This window comes from Lissotriton vulgaris, chromosome 5 (genome assembly GCF_964263255.1).
Source record: "Lissotriton vulgaris chromosome 5, aLisVul1.2, whole genome shotgun sequence".
Classification (NCBI taxonomy): domain Eukaryota; kingdom Metazoa; phylum Chordata; class Amphibia; order Caudata; family Salamandridae; genus Lissotriton; species Lissotriton vulgaris.
In genome coordinates this window covers 1,830,705,755-1,830,728,946 of record NC_141693.1, presented here as the reverse complement: position 1 = coordinate 1,830,728,946, position 23,192 = coordinate 1,830,705,755, and the positions used below count along the sequence as shown (strand labels likewise).

Genomic DNA, 23,192 nt, shown 5'->3' with positions numbered 1-23,192 from the left:
GGGGACCCCCTCTTAGTCACAATTGAAAGTCAGGAACCCCCCGCCTCAACACTTTCTATGATTTGAACCTCAATATAAAATACAAAAAATACAAATAAAGTATAGAACACACAAATGCTCAAATATTAAATTGCTTTGTTTAATTCACAATCAAATATAGAAAAAGTTTTCACATTTTGAATTTTGCTTCTTTAATTGAATATACTTAATTTTAATGTATTCATTCTATTATTATTTTATAATATAATTCATTATTTTGTTAAATAGCCGTGGGCCCACGGCGTAATTCTTGCGTACCCACAGGTTTCCTCGGACCACAGGCTAAGAACCACAGGTTTAAACCATTCCTATAGCCTTTGAGTTTCTGGAGATATCTGAATTGGAGGTCGGACTCTAACCCTAAATCCTAATTTTGATTAGTGATTATGTAGAATCAGTGAGTGCCTCTGGTCCTCTGGGTGGCAATCAAGACTTGGACAACCAAGATTTTGCTACCATAAATCTTCCAATTTGACTTGAATGAGCCCTCTTTTCATTGAGGATGCTTACCTTTTGGATAAATGATTTTCGGGGTGTTTTTGTAAAATTCGTAGCACCTCAGGCTAAACACTATTGAGGTCTTCATCCTTGTTCTTTGAAAAGCTGTTATCACAGTTATCTTGGTACACTAGTCTGGCACCATCCAATTAACTGATGCTTGTAAATAGAGCCCATTTTATGACACATGGGACCAGAGAATTCCCAAAGGAACCAGTCTCTATTGGATAATATATGGCCAATGGGTACTATGTTATTAGTGTTCTATAGCATAACTACGTAAGCTCAGTCATTGTGGGTGCAGCTCTGCACCAGAAGGTGCTAGGCAGCTAGGACATTTTGTTGTATTGTTCTTGCTCTGAATTGTAACTACCATATGTCATATGTATATTAAAAGCCTATTCTTTCAAAAGGTAAAGCTCTGACTGGACAATATATGTATTTCGTGCAATCAGATGTTTCATACAGGATTGAGTTTTCACCTCTTAACCACTTCCAGCAGCAAGTCTTGAGTGGAAGCTCTCCCTGCCCTTGTAGAGGTATGTGTACAGAGAGTAACTTTGTTACCCATTTTGATAACATTTAAACACCAGTAGCCCCAACTGATTACCATCACTCTGAAATAAGCCCTCACATCATTCTCACATGAACTGGTCTCTCACTGGCGCACCCCACCTCTCAGGCAACCCAACATCAGCTCACCCCTTTTCTAAATTACACATGCTAACATGTGCACTTTCAGAACCATCAAGTTTGTATCTACACTCATCCGTATTCAAACATGGCGCGCAATATGCACACCAGCTTACAAACACGCCAACTTGCACGCCTGCTCTAAGCCATCTATGTGCAACTATTCCTACCATTCCTAAGATACACACAGGTGCCACTGCTCAAGCTTATCATAGCATGCACACATCTAGCACTACACACATGCGACGGTGACTCACACTAGCTCATGGCCACACTGCCCACACCACTGACACACCAGAGTATGCACTGAAGTCTCACATGCACTTGTCACTCTCATTATGTCTTCCCTGGTTATCCTTCACATGCACTCTCCTAAACCCAAATACACCCATCTGTGTTACTAACAGCTAATGTAAGAGACCACATAGGTAAGATACAAGCTGCTATGTGTGTAAAACACCTGGGCTGCAAATCCAAGTACAACAAGGTTTTCTCAGCCATTAATGCTTCCGCTATTCCAGCGTTTTTCAGAAAATATACAGCACTTTTGATTTGGCCCATTTAAAGTAGGAACTTGTAAAAAGTTAGGTCTTGAAGGAATTTAGCTTTTCATTAAAAGCAGACAGGCGACAGCGTTCATGATGTAATAGCTGTTAAAGGCGCCTGTCTAAGGATCAGCAAACCTGGCAACTTTAATGTTATGGGTAGATGTTTAGGATAATTCTATTCACAAATATCACGCCACAGAATACAGGCGACCATGATTCTTCTGGAGTGATCGTTGAACAAATCATATTTTGAGAAATCCACCCGTGGGCGTGATAGCCAATAATGACAGACACCTAATTTGAGGTGCATTCTTGGAAACAGGCTTCATGAATTCAAGAGACACAATCACGTGCACATTGAGCACCCACTAGGAGATCACCCTCAGATTACACAAGGAAGACTTTAAGTGATACATTTACCTATAAAATAAAGGCTTAACTAACTTTACAAAGCAAAGCTCTACAGGGACCCCTCAATCAAACTGTCGTAACATTTTCACCAGCTGCTGTCACCTTTAACCCCCAGTGCTACGTGCACTGCAGTGTACCATCAGCAGTAGTTATTTGCCCCGCGCTCCTCGAGCCGACAATGCCTCGAGTCAGCAGCATGTGCTAGCAGACACTGATAGATGCTAGCCCCAGAGAGGAGCAGCTCACTCGGGCCTCTTGGCAGACGTCACATTGCCCATCCCATTCCAGGCCTCTCACCTCGTTCTCCTGGGCGCTCCCCACCACGTACAGGAAAATATCAATGCTGCTCTTGTAGACGATGGTCATTCCTTCCAGGAAGGCGATGTCACCTGTGGAAGAGAGGACATTTCTAAACAGAAAACATCTGTATCGATGAGAGAGGGAGGACAAGAGGTGAGGAATAGTTTTCCTTTTCTCAAGGCGTTCTGGAAGTAGAGGCATTCGCTGAATATTACATGTATGGATAAAGGCTGCTGCAATAAGGAACATTCCAAGGAAGTGTTGTGAATATGGATACGGGTACCGTTCTGAGGTGCACAGCAACAATGCTTAACAAAACATTAAATGCAAAACAAATTCACAGGGTAATATTCTGCTGTCCAAGGGTTACAGGGCATTGGCCTGATGTCGAAGGTACAGAGTATTAACTGTAGGTGGAGCGATACAAGGCATTAACTCGATGTTGAAAGATACAGGGCAGTAACTAGACATTCAGAGGTGCAGGACATTCAGCTAAGGATAGAGGGCATTGACCAAAGTCCTGTCGGTAGAAGTCATTAATTCAAGGCCTGGGAAACAGAAACGAACCAGGGAGAGATATTGTATGAGAGGAAGACGAGGAAGAAAGCTGGGAGGTTACCACTAGCACAAGTCATGGATCTTACTCAGGGCCACTGGAAGTATGTGGTAGGGAAGAGCAGGTTATGGTGCATGGTTGACTTAAATACGTAGTGTAAAGGGGCTGGACTATTTTGTCATTATTAAACAAGCTTGTACTGTCTGTTGTTCAACAACTAAAAATAGCAAACAGCATACGAAAAGGGACCAGTTAACTTTTGCAAATCATATGGTCTGCAACAGTGCGGCAACAAGTGTGGCAGAGGTGTCAGTAACCTTTGATCCATTTGAGCTAGAAACACACATTTTGGTTAAACAGTGCAAGTTCTGCAGCAGATGAGGGATCACGTGACACTTAATTATATGCAAAAGGATAAGGCTGCAGAATCACAACTCCGGTGGGCCTGATCTTAAGGCACCATCTGATGGTCCATTTATACCCAGACTCCTTCCTTTTCCTGGTCTTCACAATGCCTCTTTGCCTCAACACACCTGACCCCGTCCCAGCCCACTGCACGCCTCTTACTCCTGCCCCTCACATACTCTAGCTCCAGCCTTGCCCCTGAATGCCCTGACCGGTTATCCTCTATGCTCCTGTGCCACCACCCTTGCCCCTTTCCCATCCTCGAGTGCCACTGAGTCTACCCCTTCAGTCCGCCTCCCCCGCCTCCCTCTTCCCATCGCCTGCTACAACTCCTGTGCTCTCCCCACTCAGCCGGCCACGATTCTCTTTTTGGTCCTTACTGTCCGTCTTGTGGGTTTTGTTGAAGACTTTCTTCTCGAAGGCAGTTTGTTCCTTGATTGACGGGAAGCTGTCATCATAATACTGCAGTAAAAGGGAAAAAGGGGTGTAATACATGGAATACTAAAAACACAGACAATGAAGTTAGAATGAAAACTCGCAGAGAATGCACAGGGGTAAGGAGCCCTCACCACGAGGATGGGGGCGGAGGGGGATGTGTGTGTCACTCATACAGACCCACAGGAACAAGCACTGGCAAAGCCAGTAGGTCTCACCTACGCAAGAGCTATTGACTTTGGCAATGTGTTTTAGCCATAGAGTGAAGTGGGATAGATAGGGGTAGAATGGAATGGGGTGGGTTGCGGAAGATTGGAGTGGAATAGAGTGGAGTTGTGTAGATTGTGGTGAAGTGGGGTAGTCTGCAGTGGCGTAGATTGGGGTAGATAGAATGGAGCACATTGGAGTGGGGTAGAATGTAGTTGGATATATTGGGGTAGACTGGAGTGGGGCTGATTGGAGTCGAGTTGAGCGGGGTAGACTGGAGTGGTGTACACTGGGTGGATTGTAGTAGTGTCGAATGGGATGGAGTGGGCATAGATTGGGGTAGATGGGAGACTGGGGTAGACTGGTGTGGGGTAGGTTGGGATGGGGTAGAGTGGGGTAGATTAGGGTACAGTGGGGAAGATTGGGGTAGAATGGGGTACATTAGAGTAGAGTAGATTGGAGTAGTTTGGATTGGGGTCAACTGGAGTGGGGGTGGGATAGATTGAATTGGGGTAGACTGGGAGAAGTGGAGTAGATTAGGGTGGAGAGGGGTAAATTGGAGTGGGTTACATATATGAGTGGGGTAGAGTGGAGTAGGACATATTGGGGCAGATTTGGGGAAAAGTGGAGTGCAGTGGATTCGGGTAGACTGGAGTGGTGTAGATTGGATTGGAAAGGAGTAGACTGAAGTGGAGTAGGGTAGATTCGATTGGAGTGGGGTAGATTGGGGTGGGGTGGGGTAGATTGGAGTGGGATAGATTAGGTGGATGATGGTGGGGTAGATGGAGTGAAGTGGAGTAGATTGGAGTGTGGTAGTTTGAAGTGGGATGGATAGGAGTGGGGTAGATTGGAGTGGAGTGGGGTAGAGTGGTTTGGGATAGTTTTAGATGGAGTGGGGTACACTGGAGTGAGGCAGATTGAGTAGAGTAGATTGGAGTGGAGTAGATTAGGGTGGGTCGATAGGAGTAGGACAGATTGGATAGCGTGGATTGAAGTAGGGTTGTTTGGAGTGGGGTAGGGTATAATGGAGTGGGATGAGTGGAGTGGATGAGGGTGGAATGGGGTAGATTTGGAAGGCATGTAATAGATTGGGTAGAGTGGAATTGAGTGTGGTAGTTTGGGGTTCAATGGAGTGGGGTAGATTAGGTGGATTGGAGTGACTAGATTGTAGCTGGGTAGATTGGTCTAGAGTGAAGTGGGATAGAGTGGAGTGGAGTTGGGTAGGCTGGAGTGGAGTAGAGATTGGAGTGCAGTGAGATAGATTGGGGAGGAGAGGTGTGAAATGGGGTAGATTGGAGTGGTGTGTAGTGGGGTAGATTAGGGTTGAGTGGAGAGGGATAGACTGAGTGGATTAGAGTAGGGTAGATTGGAATGGAGTAGGGTATGTTATACAGCATTTGTAGAGCGTTTGTACACCAAAAATGTTTCTTCGCGCTGAAGTAATAAGAGGCCTCAACTAGCACGAAAATTAACAAGGTCTTCAAGTGTTTCCTGAACCTCCCATAGTTAGCTGCAGATCTAACGACATAAAGGAAGTCGTTATCTTAATCCTGGTACCATTAAAAGTTTCAGGTGGGCCGATCTGAGATTGCAATTAGGGGAGTAGCTCTGAATTCTTGCGGACATAAAGGATGGGCTTTTGTCATGGAGGGATTTAAAAATTGTGCAGCCTGTTTTGAAGGTGGTACATTAAGCTGAGAGCCAATGTAGCTTTTCCATCAAAGGTTTAGTGTGACAGTACCTACATTTTTGAAATACCAGATTAGCTGCTTGATTTAGTGCTTCTGTAGCCTGCGGTTGAGGCCTGGAAGTTCCAGATAGAGAGCATTTGCATAGACGATCTGGGACATGACTAAGGCAATAATGATTTGGATGGTGGCTGGAAAATTAAAATATTTCCTGATTTTTCAGTTTCTCCTAAGTTGGAGAAAGCATGAGGAAATCATCAATTAGGAACCCAAGACTTTGTACAGCTTTCTTGGGCATGGAGGGGGATCCCATCTTTGGAGGCAGACCAGAAGAAAGGATTCCATTAGTTGATCTTATTGTTTGTAACAACAATCTCTGTTTTGTCAGAGTTCAGCTTCAACTGATTGCTGTTCATTGCTGTTCATCCAATCACGAATATATAGCATAGTGTTTTGGAAAAAACCCTTGATTTCCAAGGTGTTATCATTGGTGAAAAGCACCTGCATATCATCAGCGTAGTTATACATTGTCACCATCTGCTGCTGAAAGAAATATACCAAAGGACGGATGTAAAGATGAAAAAGATAGTGGCATAAGGATGATCCCTGTGGTACTTCGCAATTTAGTTGGAACTTGGATGAGCAAAAGGGGGAGCGGGACTAACTAATTGGGAATGGTCTTTAACACCTTGGCTGCTGCACGAGTTCCCCCCCTGTGCTGGACATTCCAGAACAGGGTGTGGTCGTGACGGAACCATTCCGTCATCAGCACAGCTCAGCCGTGACTGGTGACAGAATGGTTCCGTCACAAGCATCGAAGGGGTTAAGAAAGGATTCCATCCAGTCCAGAGCAACACCCTGCAGTCACGCTGCCTCGACACGTCCAATCAGGGTCGCATGGTCGATCACGTAGAAGGCCACTGATAGATCTAGGAAGACCAATGGCTGAGTAATGCCTATGTCTGATTCTTCTATCATATCATCTACTACAGAAAGAATGACTGTTTCTGTTGAGTGGGCAGTTCGAAAGCCTGCCTGGTATGGGTTGATGAATTTAGAGTCCTCTAGACAAGCGCAGAGGAGCTGCGCCACAAGGGTTATTTGTAGTTTTGCTAAATAGGGTAGAAGAGAGATTGGTGGATTGTTTTTTTAATTGCTGGGTCCTCTCCAGATTTATTTTCAAGTGGGATTATCACAGCCTCCTTAAAAGAGTGTTGGACAATTCCCTGAGTTAGGGATTTTTAAAGGCAAGAAATAGTTGTATCAGGAAAAAAGGAGAAAATAATTTTTGGGATCTGGGGGGAGGGGCCAAGTATCTTTCGGGAATCCCAATTTAACATTGGCCATTAAATCCATGAGGGAATCTTGACTGATTATGGGGAAGGCCGAGAGTGTGATGGGATTCCTTTCTTCACATGGGGTCTCAATGGTTAACATGCTGGGTAGGGGTGCTGTCTTATCTTCATTATTTTATGAAAAAAGAAAGAGTTCAGAGAATCACAAATTATAGGTGGGGGTGACTGGTAAGGTAACTCTTTCCGGGTTTAATAGTTCTCTGACAATTTCAAAGATATCCTTAGTTTTATTTTTAGAGTATAGAATTCTGTTTGAAATAAAGGTCAATTTAGCTTGCAAAATGGATTATTTTAATTGTAAACACTGGACGAAGGCTTCCTTGTTATCGGGCAGGTAAGCATTTTGCCATTTCCGTTCAGCCTGGTGGAGTCTCAATTTAGCTAGCTTTAATTCTTCCAAAAACCATTTAAATGCTTCAGGTCGTTGAATGTGCTTAGTTTTTCAAAGAGGAGCATGAATATTGCAGGCTAGTGTTAGCCAGTCTAAAATGGCCTCCTCAACTTTGTCCCGGCTCTCAGCAGGAGTATCAATGGGTGGGGCTAGATCGGAGTGGGGTGGATTGAACAGAAATGAGTGGAGTAGTTTGGAGTCGGATAGACTGGAGTGGAGTAGATTGGAGTGGGATAGAGTGGGGTACTGTGGGGTGGGGTAGATTGCAGTGGGGTGAGGTGGGTGGAGTGGGGAGACTGGGGTAGATTGGAGTAGAGTAGAAAAGGGTCAAGTGGGGTGGGATAGATTGGGGAGGGGTATATTGGGGCGGAGTGTGTTAGATTGGAGTGAGGTAGATATTAGTCGAGTGTGGGAGAGTGGAATGGGGTAGATTGGAGTGGAATAGGGTAGATTGGAACAGGGTATATTGGAGTGGGGTGGGGAGATTGAAGTGGGTAGATTGGACTGGAGTGGGGTAGAGTCGAGTGGGGTAGGCGAGTATATCATAGTGAAGTGGGGTGGGGTCGATTGGAGTTTAGTGGGATAGACTGGAGTGGAGTGGGGTAGATTGGAGTGGGGTAAATGGTGTGGAGGGGCGTAGAGTGGAGTGCAGTGGCGTGGAATGTCATGGACTGAGTGTCTTAGATTGGAGTGGGGTGGAGTTGAGTGGATTGGAATGTTGTAAAATGGAGTGGAATTGCATAGAGTGGAGTGGAGTAATGTGGAGTATGCATGGTGTGGTACCGCACTGCCATCACAGACAACACATTTTAATTTGAAAAGACCATTAAATTTGTACTGAAATACGGATTTACTGCACACAAATGAAAATGTGTGCAAATGTCATTACTAGTGCATTGGTACTCATAGTACCGGCCGCAGGCCCCCAGCGGCCCGGCAGGCCTTCATTGGCAGCCCACGGACCTTGCCTGCAGTTTCCACGGCCGGCAGTAAACACAGAAGATGACCGGAGGAGCATACGTAGTTGTTAGAACTGGGGGTCTCTAGTTGGCAGAGGTAAGTACCTTAGACCAAGTAGGGACCCTTGCTTCTAGTCAGGGTGAAGGAATAACCCTCTGAGATAACCCCTGCTCACCCTCTAGGTAGCATGCGCGAGCAGTCTAGGCTAAACAGAGGCAATGTGGATAACATTTGCACTTAACACAACAGTAATTCCCAACCCACCACAAACTGAGACCACACAGGTAAGTATATTTTATAAAAATATATAACTTTATCTAATTTCAGCAAGGTAAATCAAAGAGTTGCACGATAATTACTTCATTATAAAAAGGTTGCACTTAATCTTATGGTTGCAGTTGGTTTCAGGAAGTTCTTAAAAAAAAGTGTCTCAAGTCTCTTCAACCAGGTATTAAAAATAATGCCACTGATTTATAATTGATGCGCTCTAAAAACGAGCAGTCCAAACAATGCCAGCGATAAAGAAATATGCCACAATGAGCCCCTGGCGTCAGGGACCCTAAGCGCTTCAAGCGCGTCTCACCCGGATGCTTGGAGGGAGGGGGACTCCCCTCCTTGTGCTTGGTGTTCCTCGGGGCCCCCAGGTGCACCTCGCGGGCGAGCGCTCACTCGCGCTCCAGCCTGGCCGGTCTCCGGATGCTCTCCGCTCGCTCTCCGTCCTTCCAGGAGCAGCGGGGAGCAGAGACGGCAGGCCGGGGGCTGGAGCACTCGGAATAATCCCTCGGCGAGGTCAGGTCAATCTTCCCCGGTCCCAGCGGTGATCTTGAGCGCTTCCTCGGCTCCTCGGCAGCTTCAGTCGAGGCAGCCAATCCCGTCGCGGCGTCGACGACGAGCCCCTCTGAGCGCGAGGCCGCCAACCAATGGCAGCGCGGCCTCGCTGATGACGCTCCGCCACAACAGCCAATCCCGTTGCGACTCTGGTGAGGGGGCTCGGCCCTCTCGCCCAATCAGAGCGCGGCGGGCTCGTTTTTCCACACGCAAACGCCGGAGAGATGCAGGGCACTTCCACGGGGGTTACTGACCCCGGGCTGCGACGGTGACACGGCCAGCAATTGTTTTACAGCGCTCCTTGCGCTGAAGAGGCTCACAGGTCTCCGGTCTGCCCCACACACGTGTCGATGAACACGTCGATCTTGGCCACGCAGCAGGCTGGGTCAGCGCGGCGCTCTCAAGCAGTAGAGAGCAGCCAATGCGCTAAGCAGGCAAACCACACGGTTTCACGATCTCTTCGCCACACAGCAGCTTCAGGGGGGGCACAGCACATTCTTGTAGCCTTGGGCAACCTTTATGTTCCTGGGTTGCAGACAGGGAGCCAGCTCTTCTCGGGCCCTTGGAGATTCAGGTTGCAGACACAGCACACAGCAAAGTCTTAGCAGTTTCAAGCAGGCAGGGACACAGCCCACAGCAAAGTCCCTTTCTCCTCCTCAGCTTCCAGTTAGACAGCAGAACAGGTCAGCCCTTAGAGCACACAGCAAGGCAATCTCCCTGTAGTTCTCCAGCCGTCCTTCTTCCAGCAGAGGTTCCTTCTTGATTGTAGAATTTGAGAATCTAATCTTCTGTAGTCAGGGGTCCTTCCCTTATACCCCTGAACGCCTTTGAAGTCCTTTGAAGCCTTGGTGCCAGGGGGCCCTGAGCGCTGGAATGTTTCTGGTGTTCTTCTTCCTGTCAGCTTCAGGGCCAGAGGTGACAGTGGGCCGGCAGGGGAGTTAGCCAGCACGGTGGTCAGGCAGACACAGCCCAGCACTAGCAGGCGCTTCTTCCTCCCCTTCCCGGGGCAACAGATGTCGCCTTTCACCCCTGGGCTGACTCCAACCCCCTCCGGGGCCCTGCAGCTCCTGTCACGCAGGCATTCCACACACAGGCCCAGGCACACAGAAAGGTTTATACAAAAGAACAGCCACTTTCTCAAAGTGCTATTCTCAACCCCAGGATCCAAAAACAACCTTCACTAAAAGATGTGTCATTTAATTCTGAGTTCAGGGATATCTTTCATGGATGTTCCATCTTGTTCCTATAGGAAGATAGGCTGGGATCCAATGGGACCAGCCTCCCCCATGTTACCCTAGGGAGCCATACAGCCCTACAGCAGTGAGCACACAAAGTGGCCGCTGCTCTCTACCAGAGCATGTTACCTGCACTAGTACATGCTCTACCCTATCCATACACTGCACCCTGCCCAGGGGGGTACCTTGAGCCTTCCATAGGGGTGGCTGATGTGCACAGACAGGGGAGGGTTAAGCCCAGCCAGTGGGGACACTGGCCAGGCGGACATGGCAGTCCACTGACTGCACACAGGCCCTGCGCTGGCAGGCCTGAGACACCATTTTAGAGCTACTCATGTGGGTGGCGCAATCTGCGCTGCAGGCCCACTAGTAGCATCTGTCATCACCAGCCCTGGCACACACAGTGCACTTTACTAGGGACTTCATGGTGATACAAATATGCCAATCAGGTATACCCAATCAATATGACAATTTACAGAGGGAGCACTTACCCTCTGACACTGATCAGCAGTGGCAGAGGGTCCAAAGCATCTAAATCAGCAAAAAACCGAAATCCAGCACAGCATCAAAAATACATGAGTCAGAGGCAAAAAGATGGGGAAAAACCGTGCCAAGGATGTCAGGTCTAACACGTGTCCCCTCCAGCTGAAAGTGGGGAGAACTACCCAACCTCTTGGGAGTCCTCATCACTAAGGCGGAAGAATCTGGACAGACCGTCAGCATTGGCGTGTTCTGTACCAGGGCGGTGCTCCACCGTAAAGTCCATCCCCTGTAGGGAAATGGACCACCTCAACAGTTTTGGATTCTCGCCCCTCATATGCATTAACCATCTGAGGGGCCTGTGGTCGGTCTGAACACGGAAGTGAGTACCGAACAGGTAGGGCCTCAGCTTCTTCAGAGCCCAGACCACAGCGAAAGCTTCCCTTTCGATTGCACTCCATCTCCGTTCCCTGGGGAGTAGCCTCCTACTAATGAAAGCCACTGGTTGGTCTCCACCCTCATCATTGACCTGTGAGAGTACTGCTCCCACGCCTTGCTCTGAAGCGTCAGTTTGTACAATGAACTCACTTGAAAAGTCAGGTGCCTTAAGCACCGGGGCTGTGCACATGGCAGTCTTGAGGGTGTCAAAAGCAGTTTGACAGGCCTCAGTCCAATTCACTTTTCTGGGCTGATTTCTAGATGTCAGCTCTGTCAAAGGGGCTACAATGGTGCCATAACCTTTGACAAACTGTCTGTAATAAATACCCGGTGAGACCTAAAAAGGCTCTCACCTCAGTCTGGGTCTTGGGGGGTTCCCAAGCCAGAATGGTATCAATCTTTGCCTGTAGGGGCGCCACCTGGCCGCTCCCCACCTGGTGTCCCAAGTACACCACAGATCCCTGCCCTATCTGGCACTTACTGGCCTTGATAGTGAGGCCTGCCTTCTGCAGAGCCTCTAACAGTGCGAAGAGGTGTTGCAAGTGTTCCTCCCAAGTGGAGCTGAACACAGCAATGTCATCCAGGTATGCTGCGCTGAATTCCTCCAGCCCTGCTAATACCTGGTTGACCAGTCTCTGGAATGTGGCCGGGGCATTTTTCAACCCAAAGGGCATGACACGAAACTGGAAGTGCCCCTCGGGTGTTGAAAATGCTGATCTTTCCTTGGCCCCCTCAGTTAAGGCAATCTGCCAATAACCTGAAGTCAAATCAAAGGTGCTCAGGTACCGGGCAGCTCCCAACCGATCCACCAGCTCATCAGCTCTGGGGATGGGGTGCGCGTCAGTCTTGGTGACCGCATTGAGCCCACGGTAGTCCACACAGAAACGGAGTTCTGGGGGGCCACCAGGTGTAGCAGCTTTCTTAGGCACTAAGACCACTGGGCTAGCCGAGGGGCTGCTGGAGGGCTCAATTACCCCTAGCGCTAACATCTTAGATACCTCTTCTTTGATGCTAGCCCTGACCTTGTCAGCCACTCTGTAAAACTTCTGTTTCACAGGCAGGTTGTCACCGGTGTCCACATCGTGGACGCACCACTTGGTGACACCTGGGGTCAGGGAGAACAGGGAGGCGAACTGACCCAAGACTTGGCGACAGTCCTTCTGCTGCTCTGGGGTCAGGGTATGGGAGAGGACCACACCATCCACTGACCCATCCTGCTCTTTGACTGCCAGGAGGTCAGAGAGAGGATCACTATCCTCCTCCCCTCAAGCATCTGTAGCCATGAGCATAGTCACTTCAGTCCTCTCAAAGTGGGGTTTGAGGCGGTTCACATGTAGCACTCTCAGGGGTTGCCTGGGAGTCTTCAGGTTAACCAAATAGGTAACCTCGCTCTTGCGCTCCACCACCTCATATGGCCCTGACCATTTGTCACGGAGCGCACAAGGCTCCACCGGCGCCATCACCCACACTTTCTGCCCAGGTTGGAACTCAACAAGAGAGGTGTTCTGGTCATACCACCTCTTCATTTCCTCCTGGCTAGCCTCCAGGTTCTCTTGAGCGAGCTTCCTGAAGCGCTTAGTCTGGTTGCGAATGGCCAGCACATAGCTGAACACATCCTGAGGGGTTTTCCCACGGGATTTCTCCCACCCCTCCTTCACCAGAGTAAGAGGCCCTCTGACAGGGTGGCCATACAGCAACTCAAAGGGACTGAACCCTAAGGATTTCTGAGGCACCTCCCTGTAGGCAAACAACAGGCATGGCAACAAGAGGTCCCATTTCCGCCTCATGGGCTCCTCTAGGCCCATGATCATGCCCTTCAAGGTGCGGTTGAATCTCTCAACCAACCCATTTCCTTGAGGGTGGTAAGGAGTGGTGAATTTGTATGTCACCCCACACTCCGCCCACAGGGACTTCATATACCTAGAAATAAAGTTTGTCCCCCTGTCCGAGACCACCTCCCTGGGAAATCCCACCCGGGAAAAGATCCCCATCAGGGCACGGCCCACCACTGGGGCTGTGACTGTCCTGAGCGGGATGGCTTCCGGGTACCGAGTGGCATGGTCCACCAAGACCAGGATAAACCTGTTGCCTAGGGCTGTCTTGGGATCCAGGGGCCCCACGATGTCAATGCCCACCCGCTCAAAAGGGGTGCTCACCACGGGAAAGGGTTGGAGGGGTGCCACGCACTTCCCTCCGCTCTTGCCACTGGCCTGACAAGTCTGACAAGACTTACAAAAGGCAGCGACGTGCTTCTTCATCTGGGGCCAGTAGAAATGGGTGACAAGCCTGTGATAGGTCTTGTCTTGCCCCAGATGTCCTGCGAGAGGCACGTCATGAGCCAGACCCAGTAGGAAGTTCCTGAAGCGCTCGGGCACTACCAGCACTCGGGCTGCACCGGGCTCAGCGAACTTAGGCTCACTATAAAGTAAGTCATCCTCCCAGTAGATCAAATGCTCCTTGGACCCCAGGCCTGCGGCCTGGTCGGCAGCCTGCTGCCGCACACCAACAAGAAAAGGGCACTCCTTCTGAGCCTGGCAGAATTCCTCCCTGGAGGGACCACCTTCTTGCTGCCACTGGGACAGCTCAGGCAATTCCCCTAGTTCGGCCACCTGCTCCCCTGTAGGTTCCAGGGCATCCCCCTCTGGGTCTGCCTCCTCCTGGACCGTGGGAACAGTGGGGGCCGGTTTCCCGCGCCCTCTACCCCTTCTTCTCTTGGCAGGTTCCTGGGCCATTGTTCCAGGCTCCAGCTCTGCTAGACCGCCCTCTCTGGCTGTCATGGCCCGGGTGGACACACAGATCCACGCAGGCAAACCCAGCATCTCCAAGTGAGTCCTGTGCTCTACATCTTTCCATGGAGAGCTCTCCAGGTCATTACCTAATAGACAATCTACAGGCAAGGCATCACTTACAACAACTTCCAATGTACCGGAGACTCCTCCCCACTCAAATGGAACACGTGCCAACTTGCAGAGGCGCACTGAGCTGTCAGCTGCCACCACAGGACGGAGTACCTTGGGAATGATCTGCTCTTCAGACACCCATTGACACCTGACAGATGTCACACTGGCCCCTGTGTCTCTCAGAGCCTCTATCTCCTTTCCATTGATGGTCTCCTTCTGCCCATATTTCTTAGTGTTTAAGGGCAGCAAGGCTTCCGGGGCCATCTCTTGGTCTCCTAAAGAGACAAGGGTCATCACTGCTAACCCCTCCTCCCCACTAGAAATCAAATCCCCTCCCAAAGCTACACTGGCTAACGCCGGTGCTGGAGCACCAGAGGGTGCTGGAGGTTTCTTTGGACATTTGGGGGCAATGTGCCCCACCTCCCTACACGAATAGCAAGTAGGTGGGGTCTTTTTGTCCTGTGTGCCTTTATGGGGCCAGGACTTCTTAGACTTGGGGGGTGTAGACACCTTCTCCTGGGAACCAGTTTGGGGCCCTTTAGAAGACTCCTTTTGATTACCCGTGTCCCCCCCACTCTTCTGCTGGGGACCCTGTCCACCCTTGGCTGGGGTACTTACCACCCCCTTGTGGACCCTGGTGCTAGTCCACCGGTCCGCCTCTTTAGCAAGCTCACTGGGATCAGTTAACTTGCTATCCAAAAGATGCTGGCGCAGCTCTGGGATACATAAACTACTTAAGTGCTCCCTACTAATCAAGTGACACAACCCCACATAATTAGTAACCTTGCTGCCCTTTATCCAACCTTCCAGTGCACGCGTGTACATACTCACACACTCCACCCAAGTACTTGAATCAAGCTTCTTGAAGTTCCTAAACTTCTGGCGGTACTGTTCTGCAGTGAGCCCATACCTGAGGCATAAAGCCTCCTTCATGTCGGGGTAGGATAAAGTACCTGCTACCTCTAAGGGTGCCAAGACATCCCTCCCAGAGGCCTCAAAATGCTTCCACAATCCTGCCCCCCAATTCCTCTCAGGCACTTCATTCATCTTTAGGGCAAGTTCATACGATCTAAACCACGCATAAATATCCTCACCTCTCCGATAATTCTGTACCAGATCTTTTGGTATGTATACCTTACCCGCCTGTACTGGTTGTGCGCTGCCACCATTAGGGCTGGACCTCCCCTGTCGGTTTTTAAAGTCCAGCTCCCTCATGCTCCTTTCATGAGCCCATTGGAGTTTCTTCTCCTCCAACGCCTTCTCAGCTTCAAGGCGCAGTCTCATCTCCTCTGCTTGGGTTTTGAGCTTAAAAAGCTCAATCTCATGGGTCCTAGCTCTCCGATTCTCCTCCACTTCCTCTGGAGAAATAATCCTACCGGAGTGGTTGCTGCCGGTCCTAGACCCTGGCTTCCTCACTGGCAAATCACTAGGCAGAAAAGCATTCTCCTGTGCGCCACCCTCTCCAGTATCCGTCGCTAGATCACCATGTTTGGCCTCCCACCAGGCCCTCAGAGCTTTCTGTAGCTCTTCCTTTGCGCTGCCCTTCGCTGGGCATCCAAGCTGTTTGCAGAATGCTTTCAGTTGCTCCTTGTTATAGATGAACAACTCCTGGATTTCAAATTCCCCTACCACTTCTACAGTCACGCTTGGCGCTTTCCGAGACCTGATGCTTCCTTCCCTTTTCAACAAAAGGTTTCACCAAAAAGAAAAAAAAAATCTTGTGCAACCTGTGCTGCTAAACTAGACTAGTGATGTACAAGAAATCACTGCAGGTCAAGTGCAATTATTAGTTCAAAATCCCACCGCTGCCACCAATGTTAGAACTGGGGGTCTCTAGTTGGCAGAGGTAAGTACCTTAGACCAAGTAGGGACCCTTGCTTCTAGTCAGGGTGAAGGAATAACCCTCTGAGATAACCCCCGCTCACCCTCTAGGTAGCATGGAGCAAGCAGTCTAGGCTAAACAGAGGCAATGTGGATAACATTTGCACTTAACACAACAGTAATTCCCAACCCACCACAAACTGAGACCACACAGGTAAGTATATTTTATAAAAATATATAACTTTATCTAATTTCAGCAAGGTAAATCAAACAGTTGCACGATAATTACTTCATTATAAAAAGGTTGCACTTAATCTTATGGTTGCAGTTGGTTTCAGGAAGTTCTTAAAAAAAAGTGTCTCAAGTCTCTTCAACCAGGTATTAAAAATAATGCCACTGATTTATAATTGATGCGCTCTAAAAACGAGCAGTCCAAACAATGCCAGCATTAAAGAAATATGCCACAATGAGCCCCTGGCGTCAGGGACCCTAAGCACTTCAAGCGCGTCTCACCCGGATGCTTGGAGGGGACTCCCCTCCTCGTGCTTGGTGTTCCTCGGGGGCGAGCGCTCACTCGCGCTCCAGCCTGGCCGGTCTCCGGATGCTCTCCGCCCGCTCTCCGTCCTTCCAGGAGCAGCGGGGAGCAGAGACGGCAGGCCGGGGGCTGGAGCACTCGGAATAATCCCTCGGCGAGGTCAGGTCAATCTTCCCCGGTCCCGGCGGTGATCTTGAGCGCTTCCTCGGCTCCTCGGCAGCTTCAGTTGAGGCAGCCAATCCCGACGCGGCGTCGACAACGAGCCCCTCTGAGCGCGAGGCCGCCAACCAATGGCAGCGCGGCCTCGCTGATGACGCTCCGCCACAACAGCCAATCCCGTCGCGACTCTGGCGAGGGGGCTCGGCCCTCTTGCCCAATCAGAGCGCGGCGGGCTCGTTTTTCCACACGCAAACGCCGGAGAGATGCAGGGCACTTCCACAGGGGTTACTGACCCCGGGCTGCGACGGTGACACGGCCAGCAATTGTTTTACAGCGCTTCCTGCGCTGAAGAGGCTCACAGGTCTCCGGTCTGCCCCACACACGTGTCGATGAACACGTCGATCTTGGCCACGCAGCAGGCTGGGTCAGCGCGGCGCTCTCAAGCAGTAGAGAGCAGCCAATGCGCTAAGCAGGCAAACCACACAGTTTCACGATCTCTTCGACACACAGCAGCTTCAGGGGGGGCACAGCACATTCTTGTAGCCTTGGGCAACCTTTATGTTCCTGGGTTGCAGACAGGGAGCCAGCTCTTCTCAGGCCCTTAGAGATTCAGGTTGCAGACACAGCACACAGCAAAGTCTTAGCAGTTTCAAGCAGGCAGGGACACAACCCACAGCAAAGTCCCTTTCTCCTCCTCAGCTTCCAGTTAGACAGCAGAACAGGTCAGCCCTTAAAGCACACAGCAAGGCAATCTTCCTTTAGTTCTCCAGCCATCCTTCTTCCAGTAGAGGTTCCTTCTTGATTGAAGAATTTGAGAATCTAATCTTCTGTAGTCAGGGGTCCTTCCCTTATACCCCTGAACGCCTTTGAAGTCCTTTGAAGCCTTGGTGCCAGGGGGCCCTGAGCGCTGGAATGTTTCTGGTGTTCTTCTTCCTGTCAGCTTCAGGGCCAGAGGTGACAGTGGGCCGGCAGGGGAGTTAGCCAGCACGGTGGTCAGGCAGACACAGCCCAGCACTAGCAGGCGCTTCTTCCTCCCCTTCCCCGGGCAACAGATGTCGCCTGACTCCAACCCCCTCCGGGGCCCTGCAGCTCCTGTCACGCAGGCATTCCACACACAGGCCCAGGCACACAGAAAGGTTTATACAAAAGAACAGCCACTTTCTCAAAGTGCTATTCTCAACCCCAGGATCCAAAAACAACCTTCACTAAAAGATGTGTCATTTAATTCTGAGTTCAGGGATATCTTTCATGGATGTTCCATCTTGTTCCTATAGGAAGATAGGCTGGGATCCAATGGGACCAGCCTCCCCCATGTTACCCTAGGGAGCCATACAGCCCTACAGCAGTGAGCACACAAAGTGGCTGCTGCTCTCTACCAGAGCATGTTACCTGCACTAGTACATGCTCTACCCTATCCATACACTGCACCCTGCCCAGGGGGGTACCTTGAGCCTTCCATAGGGGTGGCTGATGTGCACAGACAGGGGAGGGTTAAGCCCAGCCAGTGGGGACACTGGCCAGGCGGACATGGCAGTCCACTGACTGCACACAGGCCCTGCGCTGGCAGGCCTGAGACACCATTTTAGAGCTACTCATGTGGGTGGCGCAATCTGCGCTGCAGGCCCACTAGTAGCATCTGTCATCACCAGCCCTGGCACACACAGTGCACTTTACTAGGGACTTCATGGTGATACAAATATGCCAATCAGGTATACCCAATCAATATGACAATTTACAGAGGGAGCACTTACCCTCTGACACTGATCAGCAGTGGCAGAGGGTCCAAAGCATCTAAATCAGCAAAAAAACGAAATCCAGCACAGCATCAAAAATACATGAGTCAGAGGCAAAAAGATGGGGAAAAACCGTGCCAAGGATGTCAGGTCTAACAGTAGTGAATACGTATTAAATAGGTATTCATTCCGTATGCTTCTGCGGCTATCTTCTGTGTTTACTGCTGGCGTCTGTGGCATCAGGACACCTTCGGAAAACTTCCCAAAAGGCCCTTTTAAAGTCCGCTGTAAGCGCTTTCACAGCTGACTTTTAAAAGGACCTTTTGAGAAGCTTACTGTTTAGACAAAGACAGATAGAGAAGCAAAGACAGATAGAGAAGCAGAGACAGATAGAGGAGCAGAGACAGATAGAGGCGCAGAGACAGATAGAGGCGTAGAGACAGATAAAGGCGCAGAGACAGATAGAGGCGCAGAGACAGATAGAGGCAGACTGAGACAGAGACAGACATAGAGACATAGACAGGGACAGACAGAGACTGGGACAGACAGAGACAGGGACAGGCAGAGACAGGGACAGGCAGATAGAGACAGAGACAGATAGAGACAGAGACAGACAGACAGACAGAGAGAGACAGGGACAGAAAGAGACAGGGACAGATAGAGACAGGGACATACAGAGACAGAAACATACAAAGACAGGGACAGACAGACAGACAGGCACAGACAGAGATAGAGACAGATTGGGAGAGAGAGATCGAGAAAGAGACAGATAGAGACATAGAGATAGCTAGAGATAGCTAGAGAGATAGATAGCTAGAGAGATAGAGAGATAGAGATAGAGATAGAGATAGAGATAGAGATATATAGAGATAGATAGATAGATAGATAGATAGATAGATAGATAGATAGATAGATAGATAGATAGATAGATAGATAGATAGATAGATAGATAGATAGATAGATAGATAGATAGATAGATAGATAGATAGATAGATAGATATTAAGGTAAGAAATTACAGTCATGTGATTCAGGTGACGTTAATCTTTGGTCTTCCTATTTCACAATGGGTTAGGAACTCTTCATTTCACGGTCACAACGAAAATGGCTAAATTGACCATTTTTATCTGAACAATCAGCATCAGAGTTGCATGTGGTATGCCATAGTGGTGGAAAATGTAGTAAATTTTTTAATGCTGCCTTGTAGAATGTGGCAAATATAGTATGGCGCTACTGGAAACAGAATTTCCTCTGGAGAATCTCAAAATCATCCCCAAATCTATGCAAGTGTGATAGGAAGGGCCGTGAGGTCTTACATGAAAAATAGTAAGGAACAATTTCCTCGATTAAGATGGAATTCTAATTACACCTTTAGAAGTAAACAATGGAATTATGTTTAAAAAATACATTGGTCTCTGAAAAATGCAATGTAAGCTTTTTTGTCTGACAGTACGTTAGGTTCACAGACTAACCAAGAAACAGTTGTTTGTAAGAAATGTTTTATCTAAATAACTGGTTTGTTCATGACGGTGTCTAAAATCAAATTTAAGGCCCACTGAGTGGAACAATAGTAGATGTCAATTTCATAAAAAGATCCAATTTCAGAACCACAGACAATTCATTTTAGTAAGGATTCCTGCAAGGAGCCTTCCTTGTGTTCTCCATGGTATCAAGATGAACTTCTAATAGGCTATCTAAGAATATGATTTTCTCCAAAATCATGCTTCCACTTTGGTATAAAGAGAATGGTGGAAAAGCATCCCCTACGGCTGAGCAGGAGCTGAGGATTCAACGGACGATTCAGCCATTTCTTCCCAAACACAAGAATAAGGTTAGAACACCAGTACTGCAAAGGCCATAGTGGGACAACAGAATTTCAGCTGCAGAACGCTGAAGTTTAACCTCCCTTTGTGTCCTGTGTTCAACTTTTGGTATATAGAGCTCGGCAGCCAGCCTTATTACAGGAGTTGGAAGGCAAAATGACAAGAGGTGTGGGATACTCCTTTTGGTGGTTGGGTTGTTGTATGCACAGAGTCCATAGGAAAAGGTCAATTTCCATCTCCTAGGGATTTGTTGTTTGGGCAAGCTATGGAGAGGATTACAATTCTGCTTACCCAGTTCTCAGTCAGACACTAGGAGGTACAAGGAGGAAAAAGTCTAGTAAAAAGAAGTCTTTGGTATCACTGAAAAACAGGCCTGTTCTACATTACTCTTATCTGAGTGGACCCATTGTATATATAAGGTGTACCTGACGCTTTTTCTTTAGTTAGCTTATTTAAGTGGATACTGATGTGAGACTTTTCTCCCCCGGCTAAGATTTGGAGTTGCGGCTCATTGGCCTCTATAGGTGTTTTCTCCAGGTATAACTTCTGGTACTGGGCCCAGAAAGGGATTCCCCGCCCCACCCCCCTGTGGGTGGTGACGTGTACTTGCTACCGACATCGGCCTGAGAATTTTGTTTGGGCCTTGAGGAATAGGTATATATTATGTTCTTCGGGTTACAGTAATTGGTTTATAGACACTTGAGTTCACTGTGGGAGATAAGGTATAAATACTTTTGGGTTTCCCTTGTGCTTCTTTACACGTGTGTTTTGCTCACTCATAAAGGTGTGGTGGAGGGCTCGTCTGATAGCACTATGTATGATTTATTTCACTTTGAGCATTATTTGATTTTTAGTTGATCATTGTTGGGCAGTTATCTTCTGCCCTCTTTCCTTTTCTTTGATGGATTCACTAGTAGACTCTGCATTTCCACATGTGGGGGAGGATATGCCATTTTTGCAGCTGTTATGTTATTTTATTATATGTGCCCATGGTTGGCAAGTAAGAAGGTAATATATATATTTGTTATCATTAGAGTACCCATGTCCTGATGAAGCCTATGTCATCTGGCTGAAACGCGACCGCGACTGCGTCGACACCTTTTGCTTCGAATGGAGTCCACTGTTACAAATTAAAAAAGATTTGATTTTTCTGATGTGCATCAATACAAATATAGACCGGGTTGATGTTCTAGCCCCTTGGTGCTTTGCTCTTGGGACTACCACTTTGTCGTGCACTCCATTGTAAATTAAGAGGAGGCACTTACTTGAATTGGTGTATATATATTCTTATATATTCCTTGTGTTTAGGGTACAGATAAGCGTTTGTTGATATTGTAAATGTTGTGTATATTTGTATATGATGTTTTGTATATAGACTGTTGGTTGTGGTGCCTCCCTTGATGTCCGCTCATATGTGTGTAGATGAATTAACATATATATTTTCTCAACATTTAATTTGTTATTCACAAGATAATTAATTGTCTCTTGTTTGAAAATTAAAATTGGATTGATCCCTTCGGTACCCTTTGTGGCTACTTTCTCATCCTTGGATGTCTCCTGCTCAGGTACGGGAGGGTTAAGTGGGCAGAACCCCTAACCATTTTTTTGCTAGTCATGGTCTCTTTTCACACAAATATCCTCTTGATATGGATATCTCAAAGAGGTATTCAAGTTAACTCTTTCAGTAGGAAGAAAAATGGATTGGGTTTGAGCTATGGAGAATCACAAATTAAAGCACTGAAAGCCAGCAAGGGTCTGACCATCAATCAATCACTGAATGAGCAGACTGAACTCAATGTACAATTAAGCTGGGTGGAGAGTTCAGCACAAACAGAAGACATTTGTAGTAGAAGTGCGAGCCTCTTATCACCAGCCCAAAATACCTCCCAAAGCTCCTGATAGCACTGTCAAGGTGTGCACCATGAAAGTTTGTGGAATACTTTTGATCCACTGGTGCAATGATGGGAAATATTTGGGAACAAGTCACTTAATGAAAGGAACCCACATTATGAAAATAGTTGATTGTAAAGGTCCTGTTAAATACTCAGTATAAAATGTTATTCCAGCTTAACTTCTGAAACAGAACCAAAGGTATGTGACCGGCCAAACTGAACCAAAGTTGCAGGCGGAAAAGGTTGCTTTTGCTCACTCTCCTGATTTAAAATTAAGCGTCTGTGATGTCTCGACAGAGGGAATTTGGGAGGTGGTTATTTGTGTGATCTGGGCAAACTTTGAATTTTGTTTTTAAACATAGTAGGGGAATTGTTTTTAGTCGATGTCATTCTCAGGCTTATTTCTTAAAAATTTGAGTGCACCATACCCCTCGCACACTGGGCGGCACTGTTGGGGGGTTACCACGGGACAGCGGCCATCTTGGACACGACTCGTGTTGTTCGCGGTCAGCGTTCCAGATGACGCACGCTGCACGCCAGCTCCAGCCACACCTTCTAAAGATGAGGCCTGCTCGGACTCGCAGCGGGCGTGCCGAATGCGCGCCTAAAGCAAGCCCGTCTGCACCCGTCAGCGCTAAGTCAGCGCTCTGTGCGAGTCACGCTGCCCGTTATGGCTCGGGGAGCAACGTTACCATTCACCTATCAAGTGAATGGCTGAAATCTTTGAAACTCCCTCCCTGTCCGTCCCATAGAGCTTGGTCCATCGGTCCTACAAGGGACTATGCTTGTGCGGACTGTGGGTTTAATTTTGCTCCGGAGCCCTTGGCAACTGATATACTTGCTGATACACCTAGGTAGGGGAAC

The 23,192-nt window shown here is 48.3% G+C and overlaps 1 protein-coding gene across 2 annotated transcripts in view; it reads right to left on the bottom strand.

Annotated features, from left to right (window-relative positions):
• The window catches only part of COPZ2 (coat protein complex I subunit zeta 2), a 96,619-nt gene that overhangs the window by 39,234 nt on the left and 34,193 nt on the right, over positions 1–23,192 (bottom strand). For both annotated transcript variants that reach the window (XR_015296074.1, XM_086924286.1), the window contains exons 3-4: positions 3,831–3,912; positions 2,487–2,578 (exon numbers count right to left, since the gene is read on the bottom strand). Coding sequence is in view for 1 of the 2 variants with exons in the window: in XM_086924286.1 (XP_086780412.1) it covers positions 2,487–2,578; positions 3,831–3,912 (174 nt within the window). In the remaining variant the exon portion in view is untranslated. The remainder of the gene's footprint in view (positions 1–2,486; positions 2,579–3,830; positions 3,913–23,192) is intronic.